Here is a 17,243-nt window from a genome sequence, read left to right on the forward strand (position 1 = left end):
TTTTAAAGTTTATTTATTAGTCATTAGTGGGCTTACATTAACACTGCAATGAAGTTAGTGTGAAAATCCCCTAGTCGCCACACTCCAGTGCCTGCTTAGGTACATTGAGGGAGAACTTAGCATGGCCAATGCACTTAACCAGAACATCTTTCAGACTGTGCGGAGAAACCAGAACACCCGGAGGAAACCCATCTAGATACAGGAGAATGTGCACACTCTATACAGAGAGTGAACCAAGCTGAGAATCAAACCTGGATCCTTGGTGCTGTGAAGCAGCAATGCTAACCACTGTGTCACCGTGCTGTCCACATGTTTTACAGAGGGGGATTTTCACTCTATGGAGTCAGCTTCTACACAATGACCAATGGCACCAGATCCATCTTGCCAACTCCTCTTTTAACTCTCCTGCTGCCTCTGCATGAAAGACTGCTACTAAGAAATCCTGGATGAGGTACATTTCCTCCAGCTAAAAATTGGATGGAACAAAGCTATTGTCACTGGTAAGTTTTGTAACATTGCCATGGTTCCATCGCCTTGCTCAGGTGTTGGAGTTACCATCTCTTATGAAGAGTCATCCAGACTCGAAACATTAGCTCTGTCCTCTCTCCACACATGTTTTCTGTCTTTGTTGGAAGTTACCAGTTGCATGGGCACAGATGATATGTAATGAAGATTAGATGCTGAACAACATAAACTGTGAATCAAATGGAAAATGAAAAGTGTTTTTACCGCTGTTACCTGGAGCTCCTCAGTTTCATTTTCAGTGGCAGAGGCATGATATGAAAGGACCTGAAACAACATCAAAACCCATTCTCAACAAGTTCCCTAGATACAGCAGTTAGTTACAGCATTTTTCTACCAAGAGTACAGCATAAGAAAATTGAGCTAATCTCAGCTTTTCCTACATGTTATTAAAAGACAAATATCAGTGGCTGCAAACGATAGCTGCGCCATCACCAACATTTTCACATTCAATGAAGTAACAATGGATAACTTGGAAATATTTTCCTCGGATAGAAAATTGAAAGATGAAACTCCAGGTGGAATCCATCTGTTTAGTTATTGATTAATTTTAAATATCCATCACAATATGTTTGAAAAGTTTAAAGTTTAACTGATATGTTTCAGTGAGGTCGATAGTGCCGAAGTAAACTTAAAACGCCAAAAATCCTGTGAGCGCCGTATCCTGACTGTGCTGGGCTGGGAACATCCTCTGCTTATTGTTAAAGGTGGCTGCCAAGATAGAGAAAGAAGAACATAGCACGAGAGGATGGATTTGAGTTCTACATCAACTTCCATAGAATTTATGGTGCACATAAATTGGTCATTAAGTCCAATTGATCAACATTTATGGTCAACCCAATATTCTTCCTACCTTCCTTTGTCCATCCTTATCAACATATCCTTTGGTCTATGGGTGGCATGGTGGCAGAGTGGTTAACACTGCTGCCTCACAGCGCCAGGGACCTGGGTTCAATTCTGGCTTTGGGTGACTGGCTGTGTGGAATTTACACTTTCTTCCTGCGTCCATGTGGGTTTCCTCTGGGTTCCTCCCACAGTCCAAAGGTATGCAGGTTAGGTGCGTTGGCCCAACTAAATTGTCCCTTAGTGCCAGGGAGATTAGTAGGCTAAATATGTGGGGTTATGTGGATATGTAGGAAATGGGTGGGATTGTTGTCAGTGCAGGCTTGATGGGCCGAATAGCCTCCTTCTGCACTATAGGCATTCTATGATTCTATCAAATCTCCCCTTAATTTCCTTTGCTCCTCCAGGAAGGATCCACGAATCCCCAAGCTCAGCAGGTTTTAGGCTCGGATGAACCATCTCTCATGAAGAAAACCAGTAACATAATCATGTGCTGGTTTCCATTGCTGCCAGCCAGTAACCAGTGTCGCTCTTTCATTTAACACTTCACACTTTCTCAGGAGAGGGTGAAGAAATTCCCAGACTGGAAGTCCTCATTCTCAGTCACACCCCTCCCTCCCAGCCAGCACTGATAAATTTGTTTGGGGTGGGTGGGGTAGGAGAGGGCAAGACAGGCTAGAGCCTTGGGGATTATCTAAGCAACAGTTTACCTTGAGACAGGAGACAGGGGAGCTGTAACCGAGCTTGATCACATTCTTTGAGTCTTCTATGAACCACATGCAGCAACTGGTTGATAATTGTTAATGGTGCACTTTCAGCAACATTGCTAGCCCTACATGAGCAGTGTACTCAAATATAAAAGACCAGTATGGCAATTCTCCCAGCCTGCTGCCTGTTCTAGCAGTGCAATGGGCTGGGAGACGTCAGCGGAGGCTGTTTCGCGGGCTTCCTGCTGGGCGCCACGGCCTCTGCACATTTCCACAGCTAAGATTTGTCCCTGGTGGGCAGTGCCAAGAGGGTGGGGCCAGAGGGAGACCAATCAGTAAGGGTAGGTGGTCCCACTGTCACTCTGCACGTGGATCTTGGGCTGAGGAAGGAACTGAGGAAGGAACGGGACTGCCTAGGAGGTTGGGGATGCCGGTGGGGGGGGTGGTGTGGGGGTTGGTCAGGGCTGCCAGGTGAGGTGGGGGTGTTGAAACTGCTGGGTGGGGGATTGGTGCTCGCCTGGGGGAAGACTTCAGAGCTGGCTCTGGAGACATCCAAGAGACCATTAAATGGGGGTTGGTAGGTCAGAGGGCCAGTAATGGGGATGATTGCAGGGCTGGCCAGCGATCGGGAGGCCAGCAGTGGGGGCCACTGCGCATGCGTTGATCTCCGCCTTGTCAGATCGATGCATGCAGAGTGGCCCATTCAAAGCTAAGCTGCCAACCTCTCCAGTGGAAATATGTCCGGCCCACAGATTTTCAGAAGGAATCCTGCTAGGGCACTCTGCAGTGCTCAGTGTGGGGCAGATTCATTCTGAAAATCCCACAGTGGGAGTTATTCCTGTTTTCACATGAATTGGGGCCTTTGAATTTTTTTGAGAGGATCCTGGCCCAGGTGAAGGAGGGCCGGGCTGGGGTGTGTAAATGGTGTGCTGATATCAAATGCTGAGTATAATGACTCGTGGTGAAAATTAAAAGCTACCCTTAATTATCACTTACCTCTAGTGTCACAATCTGTTTTGCCATGGCCATTTCAACAGTTTCATACATCTGAGTGTTCTGTATTCCCAATCCACAAAAAATGGCAAATGCTTCCAAAAACTGCTCATCATTTTTATTGAAGGCCTTGATTCTTTCAGAAGCGTCACCCATTTTGTTCATCAGCTGACAGACTCCTGCAATGCACAAATTACATAATGTAACCAAAAAAAAAAACCCGATGGTAGATTTTAAAATGGTTTCAGTGTAAATTCAGATCATGCAAGCATATGAAATACTGTATATCAGAGAATACATAATCTGGGGTAACACAAGTAACATGGAGTGATCAATAGTGTTTGTAAAACAATGAATATGGTTACTACTGCCAGTGAGTGGACACATGCTTCAAATGGAGTTGTTCCGCGTGAGAGATACTTTATGTGGCAGCAGTTCTGTTTTTAGCATTTTCCATTTAGCAACGTGCTATTTTACCATCGAATGATGTGAGTTGAATTACAATGATGCTGGTGACCAATTTTCAACAATTTCCCTTTTCTCAACAGAAAAGTGACCAGTCAACAAAGGAAAATGTGGTGGACACACTGGGCACTGATTTGCCACTAGATTCAATCTTCTATTAAGATTCTGATACCACCTTTGGTGACCCTGGCAGGTCACAACAATTACATTTATGCAGATCATTCACTCACTATCTTGCCTGGTGGGAAACAGTAGGATTGGATTGGCTGCCTATTTAGTGTCCCATCTGATTTTACTTACTGTTTGGGAATGACTTTGCACCTTTAAGTGCAGCCTGCACGTAAACGCTGCACATAAAGGCCACGTTCTGCCATCGTCTGCCTGGAATGCATGGCATAGTGATTAGCACTGCCACCTCCCAGTGCCAGGGACCCGGGCTCAATTTTGGCCTCAGTTCATGTCTGTGTAGATTTTGCAAATTCTCCCTGTGTCTGCATGGATTTCCTCTGGATACTCTGGTTTCCTTCCACACTCCAAAGATGTGTGGGTTAGGTTGATTGAACATGATAAATTACCTCTTAGTGACAGGGACATTAGCAGGGTAAATATGTGGGATTATATGGGTGGGATTGTCATCGGTGCAGGCGTAAGGGGCCGAATGGCCTCCTTCTGCATGTAGGGATTCTATTATATGATTCTACGGAATAGCAGCACCTACTCTTTCTTTTTCTCTAGCTGCTCCTGAGTGTCTCTGAGTCTGGACAAAAGTAAGGCCAGTTACTTCCTCCTTTGAGTCCAAGTGTTAAAACTTGAATCTGGCTTTGAATAAGTGTCAATTTGAGTTGATGTATCCATAATAAGACAGAAGGCAGAATTTTACCGGCACAACTGCGCTAGTTTCACACAATTCCACCCGAGCCAACAGAGAATGCCGTTCTCCGAGCTGAGCCCGCCCCTGGAATCAGGGCTGGCATGCCAGTAAAATTCCGGCCAGAGTCACATGGACTTGTATCCCCAGCAGATGCCATAGAAGGTCACATCCTTCTCTTCAAACTACTCCATTTTACCTTGAATTAAAGGAGACAGTTTAAAACATAACTGTCTGATAAATTTGGCATCTTCTGCTAATCCATTTCCATTGTCTTGATTTATAATTCTTGTGCAATTACAATAAGAAATTTGGATTATTTGGATAAAACAAAATTTGTATTATTTCCAAAGATTTTAGAAGAATAATAATTGGCATCTATATAACATCGTTCATGACCTCAGGATATCTCAATGCACTTTACAGCCAATAGAGTACTTTTGAAGTGTAATTATTACTGTACAATAGGAAATGCAACAGCCAATTTTGTTCACACAGTCCCGCAAATAGGAATGAAATAACATGTAATATGTCTCCCTCTGCTCCTCTTCAAGTTGGTGTCCTGAGATCTTCTGCACCTGAGGAGTCCACAGAGCCTCAATTTAACATTTCATTCAAAAATATCCTGAATCCTTTGTACATGTGCAATGAGCTTGAGTACAGATCGCATGTAGCTAAACTCATTCTCTTCCAATTTTGTGTTGATGTTCCCAAGATATAACGTGGTGAGTTTATTTTTTAAATGTGATATTTAACCCCTGCCTGATTGATAGAAACCCAAGTGGACAAATATTTAAAATGTCTAGTACAACTTAAGTGCGCTAAATATCAAATATTAAGGGCAGTATGATGGCACAGCTGCCTCACAGGTCCAGGGACCCGGGTTCAATTCTGGTCTCGGGTCAACTGTCTGTGTAGAGTTTGCACGTTCTCCCGTGTCTGCATGGGTTTTCTTCAGGTGCTCTGGATTCCTCCCCACATTCCCAAGATGTGCAGGTTAAGTAGATTGGCCTTGGTAAATTGCCCCTTAGTGCCAAAGATGTGTAGGTTAGGGAGATTAACAAGGTAAATAGGTGGGATTATGAAAATGGGGTTTATCTGTTGGTTAGTTGATGCTGACTCGATGGGTCGAATGGTCTCCTTTTGCACTGTAGGGATTCTATTCTATGATAAATCTGCTGTCTTCCTGTAGGTGGCAATGTTACTCAGTTTTATTAACAATCCAGCCATTGGGCTCTTCTTTATATATGCAAATCAGGTGGGAAGATTGCAATTTTAACCCGAGTTATGTGCAGAGGCATATTGCAGCTTTTCTGCCTTGCTAATCTGCTGGCAACTAGAGCCAAGGCCAGAAAATAAAGTTTTTTTCTTATAGTTCTCTTGAGGGTTACAATGAGCAAGATCCTTCTCCATTTCCAACCAAGGCCCTCTCAAATATTCCATCCTAAAACACTTACTGAATATCGGAGACCACTCCTTTGGCTGTGCAGCAATCTCCTCCTGTGCATTGGCCAACAGTTACCAGGGGCTATGCAGGTGAAACCCAGGTGTTTAAATTCCCCAGGTATCACACTGCAGAAGACGCAACCATTTGACATGAAGGCTGGAATTTTACCAGCACGCGAGGTTCACAGAACGGCATTCTCCATTGGCCTCAGGTGGGATCCCATGAGCTTGGGCAGGTGTTCTGGTAAAATTTCAGCCTCACTTTGGTCCAGGCCCATACAGCATTTTGTCCTAAAATCTCAGCACAACATATTTTTAGTCATGGTCACTATTTTAATGACTTCCTGATCTGGATTTAAAGTTTCCCATCGACAGATTTGAGAGTGTGGAGCATGTTAAATCCAGCCTATAGCTGCTTGCCCCTACCCTGACCACAATTATACCAGTGGTCACCGGGTCAATTGAGGCCTTTGAGTGGGCATTTAATGAGGCAGGAGAAACTGATGCAAAGTGGCTGAACTGGGAGGTTTCCCTTGGCAAGCTGGTGATAAGCAAGAGGTATGTCTCTCCATAACAGGCTCCCTGGTCTCCTGAGACAGTGCCCCTTGACAGTGTGGCAAAGGCCACCACTCCTGGTGCTGCTACCAGTACGTAGTGAGCTGCCAGCTTCTGGTTGACCAACAGCTCGCTGAGATGGGATTTGGGGAGTGGAAATCCGATTTCCAACCGATTAACGGCCAATTGACCGTGGGGCAGCTGCTCTTTCACTGGAAGTGCTCCCTCCGACAGGGGAGCAGGAACTGTGGTGCCCCATTTAATTCAGCCCTCTATAACATAGTTATGATTGTGCAGCAACTAGTGATTAGTATATCTTGGTACAGCAACTAGTGATTAGTATATCCTTGGCAGAAGTTGTCATGTTTGTTAGTTGCAAAGGATTTGGGCAGTAGAATAATCTTCCTTTTCAGCGATCATTTGAGAATGTTTGTCACCCAGGAAACTCCGTGTCGCTGGTCCTGAGCTCTGTGGGTTCTTGTGTGGCTGATGATCCTGATCCTAGATCCCAGACTGCACAACTGGCAGGTGCTTCTGGAAGATGGGATTTTTCCGTGGACTCGAGATCAATGGTATTCCTTTCTCAGGTTCCTTTTCCAGGCCTGCTCTTGCTATCGGGTCTTCTTGAAAGATTGTGTCCCTTCAATCAGGAGGTGCTTCCGGGTAGGTTTCTACTGAGCAAGGGTCTCCCAGGCATTGACATCTATGCTGCATTTCTTGAGGTGAGCCTTCAGGGACTCTTTGAAGTGTTTCCTTTCATCCTCTTCTTGCTCGAGTGCCTTCCTTGAGCTGAAGAAAGATTTGGTTTGGCAGTCGAGACTCTAGCATCATAAGCATGTGGCCAGCCCAGCGGAGTTGGTTTCAGATGACCATGACCTTAATGCTGGTGCTCTTGGCTCCTTCAAGGATGCTGATGTTAATACACCTGTCCTCACAGCTGATGCAGAGAATCCATCTCAGACAGTTTTGATGGTACCTGTCCAGCTCCTTGAGATGGCGTCAGTACGTAGTCCAGGTTTCTGAGCCACATAGAACAGTTGGGAGGACGACCGCCTTGTACACAAGGAGCTTAGTATCAGCACAGATGTCATGATCATCTAAAATTTTCATCGTTAGGCATCTGAAGACAGCACTCATGGATTAGATGCAATGTTGGATCGCCACATCAATGTCAGCCTTCAATGACAGGAGTCTCCCCAAATAGGGGAAATGTTCCTCATTTGGGAGGGTTTCTCTGTTGATTTTTATGGAAGAAGAGAATTGATCTTGCCTTGGGGCAGGTCAGTAAAGGATTTGAGTCTTCTTGAGGCTAAGGCTGAGACCAATTCTTTGGTATGCTTCCATGAAGGTGTCAAACATGGCTTAGAGATTGTCTTCAGAGATGGCACTGTCATCTGCTTGATGAAGTTCCACGAGCGATATCAGTGTTATTTTACTTCTTGGATTTCAAACAATTGAAGTTGGAAAGATTTTCATCCATCCTGTAACCGATGTTCACTCCACTGGAAAGCTTGTACTTGACAGGGTAAAAGATGGTGATGGTGAAATGGAGAAAAGTGTGGGGACAATAACACGTCCCTGCTTGACTCCAGTCGTGACATCAAAGGTTTCTGTCGGGGAGGACTGCCGCCAACATCTTGCTGTGGAGGAGTCGGAGGATGTTGATGAATTTCTCTGGATAACTGGCCTTTAACAGGGTCTTCCAATTGTCAAAGCCTTGGTCAAATCAACGAAGGCCTTGATGAGTAGTTAATGTTGCTCCTGGCATTTCTCTTGAAGCTGCTGGACAGTGGAAACCATGCCCATTGTTCTATGATTTGGTTAAAAGCCACACTGATTTTCTGGAAGTTTTTCTTCAGAGACTGGGAGAAGACAGCGAGTGAGCATCCAATGGAAGAATAAACAACATGCTGTCGACAAAAAGCTTTCCATTGACAGCAAATGCCAGTATTTTTTAGTTTGTGGTTAAAATATTTCACTATTTTGTTAGTCCTTTATAAACTGTCGCAGCATTTTTAATCCAAAATGCAATAGTTTATTTTCATAGTTCTTCATTGTATACTGTAAATCAGTTTTAAATCCAAGATTAATTATCGTTCGAAAGGCACATCAAAGGAATTCCAATATTATAAACACTGACAGTAACAGTTGACAACCATTCATCTAAATCCTAAAGTGAAGAATTTGAGAAAAGTTGCGTGCTAAATGTAACATGTTTAGGAAAACAAAACCATAGGGGAATTTTAAATCCTAAAAACAGATGGGTTTGGGTCAGATGAGAAATTAAAATGCAAAAAAATTCAAATTCAAATTCAAGCTGCCTCCAACCACCAACTTTCAGTTTTAACAAAAACAAAAAGAAATGCGGGCAATAAATCATCTTAAGAAGGTTATAGCTGAAAACTTTTAAACAAAAAGTATGGGGGCGATTCTCCCATGGCAACCCCCAAATTTTCTGGTGGATCAGGTCGGGAAAATCGTGTGTTGGCCATTCCGTGGGATTTGCGCATGCGTTCCCAACACATGCATGTCTCCCAGAGCCGGAGAACAGTGGGGACCGCAATAGAAACTGGCAGGAAGAGAGGTAAGTGATTTAAATCTTTTTAAAATGTATTTTAAATCTATTTTACATGTGATACATGTTCCATGCCGGGCCCAATAGCATCTCCCACCCCGCCAGGTTTAGAATAGCTACCCACGTTCAGGAAACTAGCGAGAGATCCCGCCAGAGTGAAGGGGGCAATTGAGGTTCCCAAGAGGGTCGGGGAAGGAGGGGTGCCCCCGGGCATGGGCACTCTAGCAGTGCCAACCTGTGCTCTCAGCACTGCCCAAGGGGCAAAGTGCTTATTGTGGCTGGGGCATAGGGGGCGACGATGGAGGTGGTGGGTCCTGCTGCCACTCTGCGTGGGGATCAGTTTGGGCTGGAGGGAGGCCAACGATTGGGGTGGGCTGTGGAGGGGTGGGCAAAGGGAATAGTGGTGGTCTGCCCGGGGGGGGGGGGGGGGGGGGGGGGGGACTGCCTCCCAGGGGGGATCTGCCTCCCGTCAGGGATGGTTTGTTGGGAAAGATTGCTCTGGGGGAATGTGTGTTTTCATCACCCTCCCCTATAACAATTTGTCTCACTCTCCCCTTCCACAAGCTCCACTGAATTCTCTCCCTTCAATGTCTCTGCTCTCTCCAACTCCATGACATCTCCAACCTCCCCAACGGTATAATGTCTCTGCTTCCATCCTCTCTTCTCCACCCTCCTACAGTGTCCCCAGGCTCCCGTGCCACCACCCAACCCAATCTGCCCCTCCCTCTCCCGACCCCACCCCAAAAGTCCATTATTGTTGAATGTTACAAAAACCAGAGTAATAGAAGGCAAATTAAGTGGGTCTTGGACTCTTTTCATGCAGCAGTTCCTATGTTCCCATGAGATTGCTTCCCTGAAATCACTTTGTAATACTGTCAATTGTATGCATGATTTTAAGATTAATATTCCATTTTCAGTTGCACTGGCTAAACATGCCACCACTGGTGTAGTTTGTCACTAATGCACAATCATGGTTACTTGAAAGGACAAATGATACTGATTTAGTTCTTTGTTCAAGTTGTTGAAGCAACTTTTTGGATTGTTTATATTATTCAAATTTAGAGTGACATTGAAAAGCTCACAGAATCGGTTTTTTTTGATAATGCTCGAAAAATAAGTGGCTTTTAAAAGTGAAATTAACTTTCAGTGGCCGAAGTGCGAAGTAAACTGTGCCTCTAGCAGATATTATGATGAGAATTGTATTTAGACTATAATCAGATCCTTGAACATTATTTTGAAAGGAAGCTTGGAAGAGTTTATGAAGCACATTCTGTTTCAGGGATGGGGGGGGTGATTTTTTGCCTCCCTCTTCTTACCCCCTCACATTTTTCCAATGGAATCTTGTTGTACCACTGAAATCTATGGCGTTTTGCATGGCTCACCCATTCTGCCACTGGGGAACCTGCTGCTGGGGGGGCAGGGGGCAGTGGCCTTTGACCGTATCAGAAGGTCTCACCAGCAGGAAGGGCTGGAAAATACTGTTCTAAATCTTTCTGGATTTTAAGTTGATTTTACAGTATCAGACATTTTGGAATATGATACATTTTTGTCACATTAGTGAGATATCTGCAGTATAAAATCAAAGTAATCAGAATGTCAACCAAACTGACATAGCCATTGTTAGAAGTCTCACAACACCAGATAGAAGTCCAACAGGTTTATTTGGTAGTAAACGCCACTACCTTTCGGAACGCTGTTCCTTTGTCAGGTGAGTGGAGAGTGAACTCACTTGGTGAAGGAACAGCGTTCAGAAAGCTAGTGGTGCTTACTGCCAAATAAACCTGTTGGACTTTAACCTGGTGTTGTGAGACTTCTTACTGTGTTCACCCCAGTCCGACACCGGCATCTTCACATCATAGCCATTGCTGCCATTACTCAGGTGTAATATTCATGTTATTGTCAGATAAATATATCATTGACAAAACTTCACACAGCTACACAGAGACAGCATCAGAAATTCTGCTGATTGTACTGGTAGAGACATGCATCAAAAAATGGGCCCAGCAAGGCACATGTCTATCACAATACACAATACACTATCACAATGTCTACACTTCCCGATGCCTTGATAAAGCAGTCAGCATAATTAAGGATCCCACGCACCTCGGATATACTCTCTTCCACCTTCTTCCGTAGGGAAAAAGATAACAAAAATCTGAGGTCACGTACCAATCGACCCAGGAACAGCTATTTCCCTGCTGCTGTCAGATTGTTAAATGGACTTACCTTGCATTAAGTTGATCTTTCTCTACATCCTAGCTATGACTGTAACACTACATTCTGCACTCTTTCATTTCGTTCTCTATGAATGGTATGTTTTGCCTGTATAGCGCGCAAGAAACAATACTTTTCACTGTATGTTAATACATGTGGCAATAATAAATCAAATCAAATCAATAAGCAAAGTAGACATCACTACACGCTTGAGTGCAAGAATTATGAAAATGTCATTATGTTATCAAGGTCATTCACCGTGCATTGTTGGTTGATTAAATGTTCATAGCAGCATTACTTTAATTCAATGCCACAGCTGAATATTTTCAGTTTGGTCAATAGTTTCCTAAAGATTCATTATTTCAACCATGTTTTCACAGTAAACAGAAAATAATACTACATTGCAACCACTGTAATCTTTTGACACATGAATGGTCAAAAAATTTTTTTGTAAAACAGTAATGCAATTTGCAATTAAAGGTATTTTAGCATTTGCAACCTTTTTCTTCATTTTATTGCTACTCATTTAACGATGCTCTCCAAATATCCCATCTCCCAGACTGACCCTAACTTCTCTAACTCTGCTGAGTTACGATATTTTAACCAACATTCATTGGAGTAAACACATTTTGAAAGTCAGCCTTTTGTCATGTAATACAAATTGTTTCACTGTGATCCTCTGAAATTTGGCATTCTTGTGTTTGTCCTGATGTGTGCAAGGCAAAAAGCTTTGGCAACATGTCTCTCCTTTCACATTATTCAAGCTCTGTTCTAACAAGCGAATATTATTTCTGTTAAGGTGCAGCTCTAAAGTACTTCTGCATTTGTTGACATATCAGTCAATTCTCTATACACACCCAAATTCATTTTATATTGGAGTTTTTTGGCATATTAAAAGGTAATTTTACACTCTGCAGCTAAACGATCATTTTGCAGATTATCCATTCACTGTAGATCCTAGCTGATATTCATTTCATTAGTGTGGAGAAGGTAGAATTGATTCCTACTTCCGTTAATATTTTGGCAGAGTAATTTGGAAAGTTGGAAAGGAATAAAGGTGTAACATCAAATCTGGGTTCACATAATGTCACACACCAGGAATGGTGTGGAGATGCCAGCATTGGGCTGGGGTGAGCCCAGTAAGAAAACTTACAACACCAGGTTAAAGTCCAACAGGTTTCAAGTTAAAGTTTATTTATTAGTCACAAGTAAGGTTTACGTTAACACTGCAATGAAGTTATTATGAAATTCCCCTAGTTGCCACACTCCAGTGTCTGTTCAGGTCAATGCACCAAACCAGCACATCTTTCAGACCGTGGGAGGAAACTGATGCACCTGGAGGAAACTCACGCAGACATGGGGAGAAAGTGCAAACTCCATACAGACCTAAGCTGGGAATAGAACCCAGGTCCCTGGCATTGCAAGGCAGCAGTGCTAACCACTGTGCCACCCCTAAAGGAGGAGCAGTACTCCAAACGCTTGTGATTCCAAATAAATCTATTGGACTTGAACGTGGTATTGTGAGACTTCTTACTATAAACTAGGGAAGCTAAGAGTGGTTTATGAATATCTATTGAATTCTGAGTGTAAGCTACAATCTGCAGGATGCCATTTTACAATGAGAGGATTATTAATTAATTAAACACCTCATCTGCTACAGCATACAATGGACCTAAGATACTGGAGAGCAGGATGGGCATAAATGCAGTACAGTCTGACGGGGAGATTGCCACATATCGTGGAAGACATATCCAGAAGGTTTCTGTCTCATTTGCCCTTCTTCTGAATTCCTAATTGTGAGAGGACTGGCATGACTTCCTCCCACCTTCCCACAACAGTAGTCTGGGTTGGGACTTCAAATGTCTAATCTCAGAATTATACCTTGCCAGAGTTCTTGGGGCGTGAATGGCATCACGTTTTTGAGATGGCCACAGACCACATTAAGGGAGTGGAAGTTCTTCTGATTAACATAGACTACTGGCTGATCTGATAGTGCCTTGAGTACCAAGAGTGCAAACAATCATCCTTTAGAGCCGTGAAAATCCTGTGAGTGAAGCAAAGCTGTCAACTCTGGGTGGCACAGTGGTTAGCACTGCTGCCTCAAGGCACTAGGGACCTGGGTTCAATTCCAGCATTGGGTCACTGTCTGTATGGACTTTGCATGTTCTCTCCGTGTCTATGTGGGTTTCCTCCGAGTGCTCCGGTTTCCTCCCACAGTCCAAAGATGTGCAGGTTAGGTGGATTGGCCATACTAAATTGCCCCTTAGTGTCCCAAGGGGTATAGGTTAGGGGGATTAGTGGGTTAAATATGTGGCATTACAGGGATAGGGCCTGGATACTCCATCAGAAAGTTGGTGCAGACTCCATGGGCTGAATGGCCATCTTCTGCATTGTAGGAATTCAGGTCAAAGTGGATGTGGTTGACGGTCTTGGCAAAGAGGTTATTGCTGGGTAAGTGTTGTGGGCTGCAGATTGCAATATTCTGCAAATGGCACCAGTTCTTGCCCAGTAGCAGTCAAATGCATAAATATTGAAAGTCATGATCACCTTGACAGCCACAGATGGCCACATGTGCCTCTAGAATAGAGAACTGCGCTGCCAGAGGAGGTGATGGAAGCAGATTCTATAACAATGTTTAAGAGGCATCTGGATAGATACATTAATAGACAGTGAATAGAGGGATATAGGCCATGTAGAGGCAAGAAAATATTAGATTAGACAGGCATCTGTGTCGGCACAGGCTTGGTGGGACGAAGGGCCTGTTCCTGTGCTGTACTGTTCTTTGTTCTAAAGGCTGCAGTTGTCTGTATCTATCTCTTACCAGAGCCTGAACCTTCAGAGGGACTATGGTTTGGAGATAGCAAGGAAGCAGACCCATGGACTATGTGCGCTGTACTGGGGCATCGCTTCCTTTGACACGCAGCCCTGTGTCCATTCCCCAAAGCTGCACATGTCTATGGAGAACACATCTGCTGCTGCTGTTGTCAGTGTTGTTGATAGGCTGGATCAAGTTGCAGCTCCTCCACAGAACTTCAAACTACTGGATGGTATATATATCTCCCAAGCTACAGGGAGGTCTCACAGGCAAGATGTTGAGATTAACCTCAGTGGACGACAAGGCATTTTGAAGTTGCTAGAAAAGGATTGCTGTTGCCAAAGTAATCAGTGAATTCAGACTGAAAGAACTGGTCCTGTCAGTGCTAGCTTCTCACTGCAACTGACCACAAAGGTTGCCAAATTCAGCACTTTTGCCATTTCTAGTTGATCAGCTTCAGTCGACAATGATTCCCCGCTGCCACTTGCCCCCTCCAATTTGCTGCGGTACAAACACAGCGTGGAACCCTCATATGGTCAGAATGTGGGTTAAAGAGGCTCTCATTTGTCTTTCTAATTGCCTCACTTGCTTTCCCACCAGATCAAAGGAAGTTCTCCGCTGGCCTTGGAACCTATCCAGGAGAAAGCAAGAAGGATGACACTGGGATCACAACTCAAAGTCACTTATAGAATATTGAACTCTCTGCACATAAACCCGCCTCCCCTTGCCTGGGAAAAGTTCCTTCATTGTTTGCTGGAATGTAAGGTGACACTGATGAACTCAACAACATTGAAATCTGCTCATGCCTACTGATTAGATGGGAATCCAACAGAACTCAAGACACAAACATTGTTATTAATTATTTAATTTTTCTCTGCTTACAAGGTTAGCAATTTTAAGACTGAACATTCAGTCTTTTTATTACTGAAAAAAAAGGAATTGATAAGAAGCCTATGCTTATCTTTGGAGGTTAGCAACCCTGGCTCAAAATATACTCAGGTCTCTGGCTTACGTACTGGATGGGAAATGGCCACATAGCTGCAGTTATTTTGTTTTAACACTTTTCATAGTAGGGTCCAGCCTTGTGTGCCTGTACGCCTGCACAATTGGACAAAGCAAAATGGTGTGAAGAAACAGGTCAGATGACCTTATACAGAGCGCTATCATGTGGGTATCCCAGGGATTGGGACACAAGATGGGGAAAGGTCCCAAACCAGGAAAGGGAACAGGGAGAGATCCCAAAAAGAAGTCCCAGGTAAGGGACAAAACCAGGGGACAGAAAAAAGGCCTGTTAAGTAAAGTTGAATAAAGGAGCTGAGTAATAAGCTCCAAATTCAAGAAAGAGCTACAGGGAGCAAACTTTAGGTCAAGTGGACATGAGGACCCCTGAAGATCCATGGAGGCAGCTAAAGATTGTTGATTCTGTAATGCAGACTGTAAGGTCAAAGCTATCCCTTTGGAGCAATGGTGTTTTGCTTGGCATGGCAAGATGTGAAATTGTGCAAGGAATGTGAAGTTCAAAAGTACTCAGAGATCCAGGGAAAGGAATCTTGGAAGGCAAAATTGAAACCCTGTGGGATGGGTCATTGTCAAAGTAATATGAATAGGAGCAATATTTGGGAAAGATGCCTCGGCAAAATCTTCAGATGTGGAGTTTGGAAACTCTTGTGAAAAAGACAACATTTCAGCAAAGTGAATGTGACAAGCTTCTGGGTGGGTTGTTGAGAAATCCATGGAATCTATTCTGGTTGCATCTGGCACCTATTGTGTCTTGCATGACCATAGTTTACCTATTAATTCACATATACCTCACACTTACCTTGAATGTTAGAGTATAAGATGGGTAGTGTTCTATCTTTGTGACAATATATAGTAAAGTTTATTTTTGTTTGTTTAAAAATCTGTGGAATCTTGTTGTTTTATTCACTGAGTAAGCATCCTGAATCTCAAACTTATATCTACTTTAAACAAAACATTATTGTTCAGAACCAGATTCCCTCTCCATTGAGAGCCTAGAGTCTGGCCAAGGATCATAGCTGGATTAGAAGCACTTTGAAAAAGTCTTATGCAATTTTACCAGGAAACAGATAGCTTTCTCGCTGCAGATTAGTTTTTTTTTATTTCTGCTTCTTCATTAGTAACATCTATATTTCTTTAACTGTATTTGAAGTTCAATCAATTTCATTCAGTTAAGAGTGATTTGTTGTTTATTTGTGAACATTAAATGTGGTATTCTTGTGCCTGACACGTTTTCCTACAAGATGGGCAGTGTGAAATATGACAGATATTTTGCCATGCCTTTTGGATGCATGTCTTTCTATATATAGATTTTAACTGAGTTGGCAATAGAGTTCCTGATTGAGGTTAAAATACATTGAAACACTACACAATTGTTGTTAATTTAGAATAATGGATAAACAATCCATGGGGGCTCCCATAACGACATTTTCTTTCAGTTCTGAAAGAATGACAAAAGTAGTTTTGCCCTTATGCAACAATTAAATAAATGGCACTGAGACCCCAAAAATCTATCCAGCTTGAATATACTCAGAGATGCAACATCAAAATCCTTTGTGATAGAGAATTCCAAAGATTGATAAAATTCAAGAGTTAAGAAATTTTTCATCTCAGTCCTAAATGATCACCCCCTTATCCTGTGGTTGTGCTCCCATGTTTTAGAAAGCCAGGCAGGGAACACAATGGCTTGAATTTTTTGGATGGAAAGACTCGAAAACCTACATTGACCTTCCGAGGATCCCATTGATTGGCTCATTCAGGAGGACATTCTGTCTTAGGGAGCTCCTGACCAATCACAGCACTCAGTGATGGCAGAGGAAGTGCATTGACCTACCTGAGCCCAAGTGCCAGAGCCTCAGGACAAGGTAAGTGTAAGGAGTCCTAGGGCTGTGAGAGGAGAGAAAGCCTGGGGGTTAAAGAGATTGGGGTCTTGGAGAAGTAGCTTGGGATGGGTGGGGACAGTGGAGAGACCTGGAGGTCATCGAGTCTTCAGGGGAGGGTGTCCTCAGTCAGAAGGGGGCTTCTAACAGCCCCCGTCTTACTCAAGATCCTTTGATCCTTTCCGGCCAACCTCATGGAGGTTCAATGTAGCTGCCAGCCTAAAAATTGAGGCTAGGTGGAAAATGGCCCTTGGGTGGCTACTAATTGGCCTCTTAAGAATCCCAATTGGAGCAAGCAAGGGCTTCCCATCCAAGGCCTTGCCTGTTCCAGCATAAAATTACT

At 43.5% G+C, this 17,243-nt stretch overlaps 1 protein-coding gene across 2 annotated transcripts in view; it reads right to left on the bottom strand.

The window, feature by feature from the left end:
- pde5ab (phosphodiesterase 5A, cGMP-specific, b) overlaps window positions 1-17,243 on the bottom strand; it is a 108,019-nt gene that overhangs the window by 26,782 nt on the left and 63,994 nt on the right. Inside the window, exons 10-11 of one of the 2 annotated variants that reach the window (XM_080191359.1) lie at window positions 3,069-3,244; window positions 739-789 (exon numbers count right to left, since the gene is read on the bottom strand). In XM_080191359.1, the coding sequence (XP_080047485.1) occupies window positions 739-789; window positions 3,069-3,244 (227 nt within the window). Of the gene's footprint in view, window positions 1-729; window positions 790-3,068; window positions 3,245-17,243 lie in introns of both variants that reach the window. The other variant, XM_080191350.1, reaches the window with a different exon arrangement.

The sequence above is a fragment of the Carcharhinus amblyrhynchos genome, chromosome 1 (genome assembly GCF_965287045.1).
Source record: "Carcharhinus amblyrhynchos chromosome 1, sCarAmb.v2.hapA, whole genome shotgun sequence".
In the NCBI taxonomy this organism is placed as follows: Eukaryota; Metazoa; Chordata; class Chondrichthyes; order Carcharhiniformes; family Carcharhinidae; genus Carcharhinus; species Carcharhinus amblyrhynchos.